The 13,613-nt window shown below is 49.9% G+C and overlaps 1 protein-coding gene across 1 annotated transcript in view; it reads right to left on the reverse strand.

Annotated features, from left to right (window-relative positions):
* The window catches only part of LOC147109013 (coiled-coil domain-containing protein 170-like), a 399,974-nt gene that overhangs the window by 220,043 nt on the left and 166,318 nt on the right, over positions 1-13,613 (reverse strand). The window contains exon 9 of the mRNA XM_086004187.1: positions 10,303-10,503. Coding sequence (XP_085860313.1) covers positions 10,303-10,503 — 201 coding nt within the window. The remainder of the gene's footprint in view (positions 1-10,302; positions 10,504-13,613) is intronic.

Consider the following 13,613-nt stretch of genomic DNA (forward strand, 5'->3'; position numbering starts at 1 on the left):
GAATGTCTCCCCCGTAGTGTCACCATTAACCCCACTTTTAGCAAAGTGTCTCTTAAAGGGGCAACAAATGATATTTTTCAACTGATCACTTTGAGCCACACCTAAGCAGCCTGGTGTGACTTTCTCTTCACTTTTGCCGTGGTTCAGGGGGCAGCACTCTCGCCTCTGAGTCAAAAGGTTGTGGGTTCCAGTCCCACTCCAGAGGCTTGAGCACAAAATCCAAAAGGCTGACATTTGCAGTGCAGTGCTGAGAGAGCGCTGCACTGTCGGAGGTGCCGCCTTTCGGTCTGCTCTCACAGGTGGATGTAAAACATCCCACGGCCACTATTTTGAGAAAGAGCAGGGGGAGTTCTCCCCAGTGTCCTGGGGCCAATATTTATCCCTCAACCAACATCATAAAAACAGATTATCTGGTCATTTTCACATTACTGTCTGTGGGAGCTTGCTGTGCGCAAATTGGCTGCCGTGTTATAGAAATGAAAGTTCATTCTTCCTTGAAGATTAAGGGGAGATTTAATAGAGATGTTCAAAATTATGAGGGGTTTTAAATAAGGAGAAACTATGGCAGGAGTGTCGATAACCAGAGGACACAGATTTACGGTAATTGGCAAAAGAACCAGAGGTGAGATGGGGAGAAATCTTTTTACGCAGCGAGTTGTTGTGATCTGGGATGCGCTGCCTGAAAGGGCGGTGGAAGCAGATTCATTGGTAACTTTCAAAAGGGAATTGGATAAATACTTGAAAAGGAAAAGTTTGCGGGCTATGGGGAAAGAGCCGGGGGAGTGGGACTTATTTGAGAGCTCTTTCAAAGAGCTGGCACAGAATGGCCTCCTGCCCTATAAGAATCTATCACTCTTTGGGGCAAAAAAGACTTGCATTTCTATAGCGCCTTTCACGACCTCAGGATGTCCCAAAGCACTTTACAGCCAATGAAGTACTTTTTGAAGTGTAGTCACTGTTGTAATGTAGGAAATGCGGCAGCCAATTTGCACACAGCAAGCTCCCACAAACAGCAATGTGATATGATGCGCTATCAATTACTCAAAAGACTGAGGTTAAGCGAGTAACTAACAGGCTTTTATTAACAAGAGAATGAAGGTGTGCCTCGAGTGGTCGACCAGTCCAGAATACAGAGGGACTGTGGAGCAGTCACCTTTATACCTGGACTCGTGGGAGGAGTCAGCCGAGGCATGTACAGACATGTACACAGTGGAATACAAACACCCACACAGGCAGGTATAACAGTGGTTTACCACATTCACCCCTTGTTTAAAAATGAGTCCGGCGGGGTGAAGTGTATTAAAAGTTTGTGTATTGGAGTCTCTCCGGAGGTCTTGTCTGCCGCTGTGATCGACGTGGCGACGGCAGGGGTAGTGAAGCTTCCGGCGTCGAGTCCCGCGTAGGCTGGGGCACTGGTGTGTAGTCCTCGTGGGTGTCAAGCGGGTCGCGGGGCCCAGGCGTGCCGTCTGCTGGGGTTGGATATTGGATCGTGGGGGGGGTTGGTAGTGGGTAGTGGGTTACTGGGGCCCCCGAGGGTGCGAGGTCTCGCATGGAGACTGTGTCCTCCCGCCCGTCCGGGTACGCAATGTAAGCATACTGGGGGTTGGCGTGGAGGAGGTCGACCCTCTCGACCAGGGGGTCCGTTTTATGGGTCCTCACGTGTCTTCTCAGTAGGACCGGCCCTGGGGACGTCAGCCATGGCGGTAGCGATGTCCCCGATGTGGACTTCCTTGGGAAGACAAACATTTTCTCATGAGGGGTGGCGTTAGTGACCATGCAGAGCAGTGACCGAATAGAGTGGAGCGCATCGGGGAGCACACCCTGCCAGCGGGAGGTCGGAAGGCCCCTAGACTTTAAGGCTAGCAGGGCGGCCTTCCAAACTGTCGCATTCTCTCTTTCCACCTGTCCGTTCCCCCGGGGGTTGTAACTGGTGGTCCTGCTTGTGGCAATGCCCCTAGCGAGCAGGTACTGGCGGAGTTCGTCGCTCATAAACGATGAGCCCCGGTCGCTATGGATATAGCTGGGGAAACCGAACAGGGTGAAGAGGTCGTTCAGACATTTAATGACCGTGGCACTGGTCATGTCCGGGCAGGGGATGGCGAACGGGAAACGGGAGTACTCATCAATAATGTTGAGGAAGTACACATTGCAGTCGGAGAAGGGGAGAGGCCCTTTAAAATCAACGCTCAGGCGCTCGAAGGGGCGAGTGGCTTTTATCAGGTGAGCCCTGTCTGGTCTATAAAAGTGCGGTTTGCACTCAGCGCAGACTTGGCAGTTCCTGGTCATGGTCCTGACCTCCTCAATGGAGTAAGGCAGGTTGCGGGCCTTGATGAAGTGGAAGAACCTGGTGACCCCCGGGTGGCAGAGGTCATTGTGGAGGGCCCGCAGTCTATCGATCTGCGCGCTGGCGCAGGTGCCACGCGATAGAGCATCCGGGGGTTCATTGAGCTTCCCGGGCCGGTACAAGATCTCGTAATTGTAGGTGGAAAGTTCGATTCTCCACCTCAAGATCTTGTCGTTTTTGATTTTGCCCCTCTGCTTGTTGTTAAACATAAAAGCAACTGAACGCTGGTCAGTGAGCAGGGTAAATCGTTTTCCGGCCAGGTAGTGCCTCCAATGACGCACAGCCTCCACAATAGCCTGGGCCTCCTTCTCAACAGCGGAGTGTCTGGTCTCCGGGCCCTGGAGGGTTCGTGAAAAGAAGGCCACGGGTCTCCCCACCTGATTAAGGGTAGCGGCCAGGGCAAAGTCGGACGCGTCGCTTTCCACCTGGAAGGGGATGGATTCGTCCACTGCGTGCATGGTGGCTTTGGCAATGTCTTCCTTGATACGGTGGAAGGCTAAGCGGGCCTCTGCCATCAAGGGAAAAGAGGTGGACTTGATCAGCGGACGGGCCTTGTCCGCATAGTAGGGGACCCACTGAGCGTAATAGGAGAAAAACCCTAGGCACCTCTTCAGGGCCTTGAGGCAGTGGGGCAGTGGGAGTTCCATAAGGGGACACATCCGGTCGGGGTCGGGACCGATGACTCCGTGTTCCACAACACAGCCAAGGATGGCGAGGCGGGTGGTGCGGAATATGCACTTCTCCTTGTTATACGCCAGGTTCGGGAGTTCGGCGGTGCAGAGGAATTTTTCGAGGTTTGCGTCATGGTCCTGCAAGTCATGGCCGCAGATGGTCACATTGTCCAGATATGGGAAAGTGGCCTGCAACGCATTTTGATCGACCATCCGGTCCATCTCCCTTTGGAAGACGGAGACCCCGTTGGTGACACCAAAGGGAACCCTAAGGAAGTGATAGAGGCGGCCGTTTGCCTCAAAGGCAGTATACTGGCGGTCCTCAGGGCGGATAGGGAGCTGGTGGTACGCTGATTTCAGGCCAATGGTCGAGAAGACGCGGTACTGCGCTATCTGGTTGACCATATCAGCTATGCGGGGGAGTGGGTAAGCGTCCAGCAGGGTGTAGCGATTTATTGTCTGGCTGTAGTCGATGACCAGGTGCTGCTTCTCGCCGGTCTTAACGACCACAACCTGGGCTCGCCAGGGGCTGGTACTGCCCTCAATAATCCTCTCCTTCAGGAGCCGCTCCACTTCGGTTTTAATGAAAACCCTGACCCCGGCACTGTATCGCCTGCTCTTTGTGGCGATGGGCTTACAGTCGGGGGTGAGGTTAGCAAACAGTAGGGGGGGGGGGTGATTCTGAGTGTGGAGAGGTTGCACCTAGTGCGCGGCGGGCAGTTTGGAAGCTGCTGGCTGCGGACTGTGAATGGGGGGAGGGGTCCACCGTACGCCATCGTAACACTTTTAAGGTGGCACTGAAAATCTAACCCCAGTAGAACGGCAGCGCAGAGGTGGGGCAGGGCCAGAAGTTTAAAATTATCGTACACAGTCCCGTCTACTAAGAGTGTCACCACACAGTAGCCGCCAATGTCCGCCGACTGGGACTCGGAGGCCATAGAAATCCGCTGGTGCGCAGGCAGGACTGGGAGAGAGCAACGCCGCACCGTGTCGGGGTGGATGAAGCTCTCCGTGCTCCCAGAGTCAAAAAGGCAGGTTGTTTCGTGACCATTTACCTTAATGTCCATTGTGGACCGGGCCAGTTGGTGCGGTCTCGCTTGGTCCAGCGTAACGGAGGCCAGCGTAGGGGTCGGTGTGTCGCTGTGGGTATCAGATGAGGCGGTGTTGGGGGCCTGCTGCGTCCCGGCTGGCATCCAAGATGGCGGCGTCCATGATCCCCATGTGGCTGGAGGCGTCCAAAATGGCTGCTGTTCCGGTGGTTCGCACATGGCTGGGGAGGCCCAAGATGGCGGCCCGCACGGCCCACACGCGGCGCTGCTGGGGTTCGGGGTGGCTTTGGCCCTGCAGATGCTGGCGTAGTGTCCCTTCTTCCCGCAGCCCGAGCAGATCGCATTTTTCGCCGGGCAGCGCGCTCTGGGGTGTTTGGCCTGGCCACAGAAGTAGCATTTCTGGCCTTGGGACACTGCTGCGGTAGTTGGGCCATTGCTGGGATGTGGCTGGGGTGGCACGGCGCTATGAGACGGTCTTACCGTGTCCCAGGCTGTCGTTCCCCGCGGCGTCCACGGTGCAGAGGAGTAGGCATCCATGCCCCGGTAGGCTGCGTCCAATGATAGTGCGAGTTCAGAGGCCTTGTTGAGGTCGAGGTCACTCTGCTCCAACAGTCGCTGTCGGGTGTAATTGGACCTGTGGCCCGCTACAAAAGCGTCCCGGATAAGTTCCTCTGTGTACACGGCGGCCTTTACATCCTTACAACCACAGGCCCGGCCAAGCACAGACAGTGCCTGAAGGTATTCCTCGGTCGATTCCCCAGGTTGTTGTTTACGACTCCCCAGGAGGTGCCTGGCGTACACCTCGTTCACTGGGCGCGTGTACTGGTCCTTGAGGAGCTTGAGAGCAGCCGTGTACGAGGTCGCGTCCTGGATGACCGAGTACGCTCGGTGGTTCACTTTGGAGGTCAGGACATCCAGTTTGTCCTCATCCGATTTGACCGTTGCAGCGGAGGCGATCAGGAATCTTTCAAAGCACCTAAGCCAGTGAGCAAACTTGGTGGCTGCGTCCGCCTCCCGATGGTCTAAGTCCAGGCATGCTGGTGTGAGGGTCTTCTCCATTATAAAAAATCTTGTTAATAAAATTGATGCGCTATCAATTACTCAAAAGACTGAGGTTAAGCGAGTAACTAACAGGCTTTTATTAACAAGAGAATGAAGGTGTGCCTCGAGTGGTCGACCAGTCCAGAATACAGAGGGACTGTGGAGCAGTTACCTTTATACCTGGACTCGTGGGCGGAGTCAGCCGAGGCATGTACAGACATGTACACAGTGGAATACAAACACCCACACAGGCAGGTATAACAGTGGTTTACCACATGATAATTGTATTGATTTCTTTGTGGGTTCAATGATGAGACATTTATGAAAGAGAATGAGTTTTAATCTAAAGTCTGTTCAACTCTTTATACAGCATTCAGGAGACACCATTATGCTAGTGGTGCATCTTAAATGAAACTGAAACCAAACCCAAACTCTTTGTCTCTCACATGACCTCTGCTGGTCAGGCATAAGTAATCAATACCTGCAAACATGCTATTAAGGCATCATAATCGAACAGGCAAATACCATCTCTATTTGCTGATATCATTACATCTCCTTTCCTTAAAACAAAAGTATTTTACTTTTAACTAACAACATGTTTTCTTTGTATTAATCTGCATTTTAACTGTAACACTTAATGAACTTACATTATCATTATCATGATCAAGGTTTTTTAACCTTGCTTTGTGTGTTCACATGAAATATGTCAATACACTAGAACTTGAAGAAAGAATAAGGTAACATTACTTCCTTCTATAACAATAGTCCTTAAATTTACTCAATGACTCTCTCAGGAGGCTTCACGTGTCTTGAGGATTTTCTGATTGATTGTCCTTGAATCTGAGTTGTTGCCTCAGATGATGGTTTCTCAGCTGTGTGATCAGGTTGTTCAACAGTATCAGTCTTCTGACCTGCTGTGGCTGGTCCCATGAGAAGATCTCGACGATTTCTTCTCAGAACAGCACCCTCATCTGTCTGAATGGTGTATGATCTTGGTTGAACTTCACTCAGGACAGTTCCCTTCTGAGTCCATGTGTTTGTTTTGTCTTTGAACCTTACTTGGTCACCAGTGTGGAGTTCAGGTAGGTTTTGTGTTCCTCTGTCATAGTAGTACTTTTGCTTTTCTTTCTGTTGTTCTTTGAACTTCCTCACTTTCTCCCCCTCTTTTGTTTTCAGGAGGTTCTCCGGGATGGGTAGGTTTGACCTTAGCCGACGTCCCATCAGGAGTTGGGCTGGTGACTTACCACACTCGAGCGGCGTTGTGCGGTATACAAGCATGCTTTGGTAGAAGTCAGTTCCACTGTCTTTTGCCTTGTACTTCAGTCTTTTCACTGTGTTTGCGGGCTCTCCTGGGTCAACAGCTCTGGACAATGTGTCTGCTGTATACATCAGCTTACCCGGTGTGTACGCAACATTCAGTTCATCATAGACTGTCTCTCCTTCGCTTTCCACAATGAGGACTCTCTTTACCAGGTTCAGTCTCTCACAGGCTTTTAAACCTAGTATGGCTTGCACATCCTTTGGCACCACGATTAATGCTAGCGTGTGCTCTCTGTCCTTGTGTGTTACTTTGACAATGCATCTTCCTTTCACTGGTATATCAGTACCTGTGTATCCTGTCACTTTCACTTTTATTCCATGTATCTTTGGTCTGGGTCTAATTTTCTTAAAATCAGTCTCTGATATCACATTAACTTGTGCTCCAGTATCCAATTTAAATGGAATGTGTATGTCATTCACTTTTAGTGTCAACATCCAGTCTCTTTCTTCTTTTTTGTTTTCAGACACAACATTTACATAGAACTCCTCTATCTCGCTTTCATCTACTGTATGGACCTTGCTTTGTTGCATTTGGTTCTTACAGCAACGGGCATAATGGTTGTTCTTGTTGCAACTATTGCATTTTTTACCATATGCTGGACACTTTTTTGGTGGATGCTGTGTACCGCATCGACTACATGACTTTCGATTGTCCCTTTCATTTTCGTTCGCTGGCCACGCCTCTTTTTTCACATTGGCGCTCTTTTTGTTAAACGGTTTGTGTCCGTTCATTCTCACTGCATCCACGTTGCAGCTATTGTCACTGAACAGCTCCTTTGCCTGCAACTTCACAGTCTCTGTAGCCCTACACAGTGCTATGGCTTTTCCCAGGTCTAGATCTTGCTCTCTTAGCAGTCTTTCCCTTAGACCATTATCCGGAATGCCACACACCAGTCTGTCTTTTATCAGCGAGTCTGCCAGTCCCCCAAATTCACACGATTTGCTTCTGTTTCTCAGTTCAGTCACATACTGATCAATAGTCTCACCCGTTTTCTGTACACATGTGAAAAATCTGTGCCTCTCAAACGTCACGTTACGTTTAGGTATGCAGTAGGCCTCAAACTGTTCCATTATTTTATCTAGCTTCATTTTGTCTCCATTAGCAGCGAATGTGAAGTTATTATACACCTCCAGCGCTTCATCACCCACGACATGTAAGAACAGTGACGATTTCCTTTCATTACTTTTCTCGTCAGCTCCGATTGCCGCTAAATACAACCCCACACGTTGTTTGAATCTCCTCCAATTTTCAGCCACATTACCTGTTAACTGAAGCGTCGCCGGTGGGTGTAATCCTTCCATTTTTTCACTTCGTTTGCTATTCTCCAATGGTAAGCAACGATGTTCTCTTTTGGCTTGCTAATTTGTGGAGAGCTGATTTAACTTCAGATTTTTTCTCTTCATCTCTTTCAGCCACTTCTGACACCATGTATTGATTTCTTTGTGGGTTCAATGATGAGACATTTATGAAAGAGAATGAGTTTTAATCTAAAGTCTGTTCAACTCTTTATACAGCATTCAGGAGACACCATTATGCTAGTGATGCATTTTAAATGAAACTGAAACCAAACCCAAACTCTTTGTCTCTCACATGACCTCTGCTGGTCAGGCATAAGTAATCAATACCTGCAAACATGCTATTAAGGCATCATAATCGAACAGGCAAATACCATCTCTATTTGCTGATATCATTACAATAATGACCAGATAATCTGTTTTAGTGATGTTGATTGAGAGATAAATATTGACCAGGACACTGGGGAGAACTCCCCTGCTCTGCTTTGGAATAGTGCCATCTGAGAGAGCAGACAGGGCCTCGGTTTAACGTTTCATCCGAAAGACGGCACCTCCGACAATGCAGCTCTCCCTCAGTACTACCTCTCCGACAGTGCAGCGCTCCCTCAGTACTGCCCATCCGACAGTGCAGCACTCCCTCGGTACTGCCCCTCCGACAGTGCAGCGCTCCCTCAGTACTGCCCATCCGACAGTGCAGCACTCCCTCAGTACTGCCCCTCCGACAGTGCAGCACTCCCTCAGTACTGCCCCTCCAACAGTGCAGTGCTCCCTCAGTACTGCCCCTCCAACAGTGCAGTGCTCCCTCAGTACTGCACTGGGAGTGTCAGCCTGGATTTTGTGCTCAAATCTCTGGAGTGGAACTTGAACCCACGACCTTCTGACTCAGAGGCGAGAGTGCAGCCCACTGAGCCACGGCTGACACATCAGTGCAGTGCCAAGCTCGGCTTCAGCTGAGGGCCCCACAGCTCACTGAAAAATGGGCTGCACCATTTTAAGAGCTACTTCCACAGGGCTTGAAGCTCATTACTCAGTTGATTGAATTGTCCTCGGGAAAAGCCAAGAAGGAGTAAGAGACACCGAACTCGCTCGCCCTTCCTTCCTTCCGCAGACTGTATAAGTTGGCGTTACATGATGTGCGTCTGATGGAAGAAATTCTCAGACTTACACTAGCATGGATTTTACCCGATCCACTTAGCCACTTCAAGACAATTCTGCCAAACTTCTCCCCGACAACATCCCTCCCCAAACAAAGATAGATATAGATAGATCATAGAATTATAGAATCATAGAATGATACAGCACAGAAGGAGGCTCATCCTGCCTCTGCCGGCTCCTTGAAAGAGCCATCCAATTAGTCCCACTCCCCCTGCTCTTTCCTCATAGCCCTGCACATGTTTTCCCTTCAACTATTGATCCAATTGCTGTTTGAAAGTTACTATTGATTCTGATTCCACCGCCCTTTCAGGCAGCGCATTCCAGATCACAACAACTCACTGCGTAAAAAAAGTTTCCTCATCTCGCCTCTGGTTCTTTTGCCAATGACCTTCAATCTGTGTCCTCTGGTTACCGACCCTCCTGCCGCTGGAAACAGTTTCTCTTTATTTACTCGATCAAAACCCCTCGTGATTTTAAACACCTCTATTAAATCTCCCCTTAACCTTCTCTGCTCTAAGGAGAACAACCCCAGTTTCTCCAACCTCCCCACATAACTGAAGTCCCTCATCCCTGGGACTATTCTCGTAAACCTCCTCCGCACCCTCTCCAAGCCCTTGACATCCTTCCTAAAGTGTGGTGCCCAGAATTGGACTCAATACTCCAGCTGAGGCCCAACCAGTGATTTACAAAGGTGGTCAACTCTTACATGGAACGTTAGGTTCACCTATTGATGAGGCCATGGACATGTCACACCTGGAGAGGAAACGGGCAGGCTGAGTCAAGTTAGATTTTGTTCAGTTAATGTTGGGCAGGTCAGGGAGAAGATTCCTCTCAGATTAAATTGCTGGTAACAATTGCGATTTAAGAACAAATGAACAGGAGGGGGCCATTGAGCCCCTCGAGCCTGTGCCACCATTCAATTGGATTGCGGCTGATCTGTACCTTAACTCCATCTACCCTCCTGAATACTCTGACCCAACAAAAATCCACCAAGCTCAGATTTGAAATTTTCAATTGACCCCCAGCATCAACAGCTTTTTGGGGGGGAGAGTTCCAGATTTCCACCCCCCTTTGTGTGAAGAAGTGCTTCCTGACATCACCCCTGAACAGCCTGGCTCCAATTTAAAGGTTCTGCCCCCTTGTTCTGGACTCCCCCCCCCCCACCAGAGGAAATAGTTTCGCCCTATCGACCCCATCAACTCCTTTAATCATCTTAAACACCTCAATTAGATCATCCCTTAATCTTCTAAAGTCGAGGGTATACAAGCCTGGTCTGTGTAACCTGTTCTCATAATTTAACCCTTTTAGCCCCGGTATCTCTCTGGTGAATCTGCGCTGTTCCCCCTCCAAGGCCAATAGATCCTTCCTGAGGAGCGGGGCCCGGAACTGAACAGACTTTAATCAGAAAAGCCTCTCACAAACCTACCTTCCGCCTTTCGAACAGGCGGCCACCTTTCAGTAGGTCCTCGGCAGCTAGCTGCCCTTCGAGGTGCCTAACGGCCTCTCCCCGATCCTTTAGCCTTTCCTCCGCCCTCCGAGCAAGGCCCAGCGTCTCCTGGTAGAGTTCGTTCCGATGCTCCAGCTCTTGGTTTAACTCAGTGACCCGCTCCTCGAGCTCGCTCACTTTCTATCATAAAACAACAACAACAACCTGCATTTATACAGCGCCTTTAACGTAGTAAAACGTCCCAGGGCGCTTCACAGGAGCGGAAATCAGACACAATTTGGCACCGAGACCCACAAAGGGAATACTAGAAAAAAAACAGAAAATGCTGGAAATACTCAGCAGGTCAGGCAGCGTCTGTGGAGAGAGAATCAGAGTTAACGTTTCAGGCCGATGACCTTTCGTCAGAACTGGGAAAAGTTAGAGATGTGACAGGTTTTAAGTAAGTGCCGGGGCAGGGAAAGGGAGGAGGGGAGGAAAGAACAAAAGGGAAGGTCTGTGATAGGGTGGGAGGCAGGAGAGATTAAAAGACAAAAGGGATGATGGTGCGAGGCAAAAGGAGATGGTAATGGGACAAGGAATGAAACAAAAGACGGGCCTAGAGGAGGTGTAAATGGGAAAAAACAGAATCAGCAACAGCTGCAGTCTGAAAAATTAGGGGCAGAGGTTATGATCTGAAATTGTTGCACTCAACGTTGAGTCCAGAAGGCTGTAAAGTGACTAATCGAAAGATGAGGTGCTGTTCCTCGAGCTTACGTTGAGCTTCGTTGGAACAGTGTAAGAGGCCAAGGACGGAGAGGTCAGAGTGGGAGTGGAGCGGAGAATTAAAGTGACAGGCGACCGGAAGCTCGGGGTCCCCTGTAATGTGTATACCTTTAAGGGGGGAACGATGTTTTACAGCTCATGTATACTGCAGTACCGGCAGTGACCACACCTGTATATAACACTAAGTAGTAATCTGTACAGATCAGTTGCAGTGTGAGCCACGTTGAGTAAACACCTGTTGTACCGTTCTCCGCAGTCTGTGTCTTATTATACACGGACGCAACATTGGCGACGAGGCAGGTTCGAACCTACCTGCAACTCTGCATCATCTCCCGGGGATTCGTTCCTGGAGATCAGTGGATTGGAGGTCAAGGCCAGAGACTCGGGCGTCGACCACGGGCAACCGCCCAGTCATCCAGCAGAGACTCGAGAATTGCGGGGGAGGCTGTCGAGAGCCAGGCTTGGCTTTCCAGTCGAGGTGGTCCAGCGAAATGGGCTGGCAACAGGTAGTGCGCAGACCCTTCCCGGACAGCGGCGGGCTAGAGCCCGACCGAGAGGCACAGCAAAGGGCCAAGCAGCGTCGATGGGGGAGAGAGAGAGAGGGCAGAGCGCACAGGGCGCAGCCGGTGTTCAGGGGCCGAGCAGCGTCGGAGAGAGCGAGAGAGAGACACGCAGAAACCCGCGAGGCGCCGCCATTGCCACGAGGACCGCCGAGAGCGGCATTGGCAGCAGCGCAGGAGAAGCGCGCGAAACCTACAGGGCGCCGCCATTGCCACGAGAACCACCGGGAGCGGCGTTGGCAGCAGCGGGGGAGGAAGAAAGCGCAGGAGACACCATTTTAAACCACACCCAAAATGCCGAAGAGTGGCAGTATCACCGCATTTGACAATGAAGTCAAAGATTGGACTACATATGTCGAACGAATAGAGGTGTACTGCAAGGCAAATGAGGTGTCAGATGACAAGAAAGCGTCGGTATTGTTAAATTTAATGGGTGCAAAGACGTATGGTTTATTACGAAATCTAGTAACCCCAACGAAGCCAGTGGAAAAGAGTTTTGAAGACATAGTAACGATACTAAAGGAACATTTAAACCCCACACCGCTGCTGATAGCAGAAAGATTCAAGTTTCACAAACGGAACCAGCATAAGGATGAAAGCAATGCTGATTATTTAACAGAACTGCGCAAACTATCGAAACACTGCCAGTTTGGAGCGGGACTGGCAGATACCTTAAGGGACAAGTTTGTGTGTGGGCTTCAAAGTGAAGGAACCCAGAAACGGCTTTTATCTGAAAAGGACCTTACACTGGAAAAGGCTTTCAGCATTGCGGTATCATATGAAGCAGCAGCACGGGGCGCTGCAGAGATACAACAGAGACCGCAAGAATATGGCACAAACGAAATGTCATACAGATACAGAGAAGTGCTATCGCTGCAGCAGAACAACACACGACCACAATGATTGCTGGTTCAAAGACAAAATGTGCAGACAGTGTGGAAAAGTAGGACACATAGCACGAGTCTGCAGGTCGGGAAAGAAAACCAGCAATAAGAAATCTCCAAAAGAAAAGTACAAGAAGGTACATAAGATGACGGAGAATAGTTCAGATGAACAAAAGAGTGATAACAACTCTGAAAGCAGGGAACTGAGTTGTCTGAAACTACATAATGTGATCACAACGGAGGATCACCGAACCATTTGGGTCACTCTCAAGTTGGCAGGAGTCCAGGTAAAGATGGAATTGGACACAGGATCAGCCCTAACAGTCATAAACCGATGGGACTACGAGCGGATATTCTCACACATACCCTTGAGAGACACAAAAATTATTTTGAAGACATACACAGGGCAAAAAGTCTACCCCAAAGGAAAAATAAGGGTGACCGTTATATATAACGGTAAGGAAACACCAAAACTAGACCTGTATGTATTGCAAGATGGAGGACCACCATTACTGGGACGTGAATGGATCCGGAAAATACAACTGAATTGGCATTCCATACAGGCACTGACTGTGGCTGACAAAAAGGATGACGACGTCACACCTGGGTGACTGTCAAAGATCCTAACTGACGCGAAAGAAGTGTTCCAGCAAGGACTCGGAACACTAAAAGGCATGACAGCGACGATTAAAATTGAAGAAAACGCAAGCCCAACATTTTTTAAGGCCAGACCGGTACCTTATGCGATCCGCCCAGCCGTTGATGCAGAGCTGGGGAGTCTGGAACGTTCAGGTGTACTGTCCAAGGTAGACTGGAGCGAGTCGGCTACACCCATCATCCCTGTGATGAAAAAGTCGTTGAGCAGCACGCCTGGGGATCCAAGGAAGGTTCGCATCTGTGGGGACTTTAAGGTAACAGTGAACCCGGTCCTTCACACCGTACAATATCCACTTCCGCGGATTGAAGATATTTTCGCCTCGCTATCTGGAGGGAAACGCTTCATTAAGATTGATCTGGCCCAGGCGTATCTGCAAATGGAGGTAGAAGAAGCATCAAAAAAATACCTCACAATCAACACCCATAA

Source organism: Somniosus microcephalus, chromosome 12, assembly GCF_052327205.1.
Source record: "Somniosus microcephalus isolate GS21.2 chromosome 12, FLI_Smic_1.0, whole genome shotgun sequence".
Taxonomy (NCBI): Eukaryota; Metazoa; Chordata; class Chondrichthyes; order Squaliformes; family Somniosidae; genus Somniosus; species Somniosus microcephalus.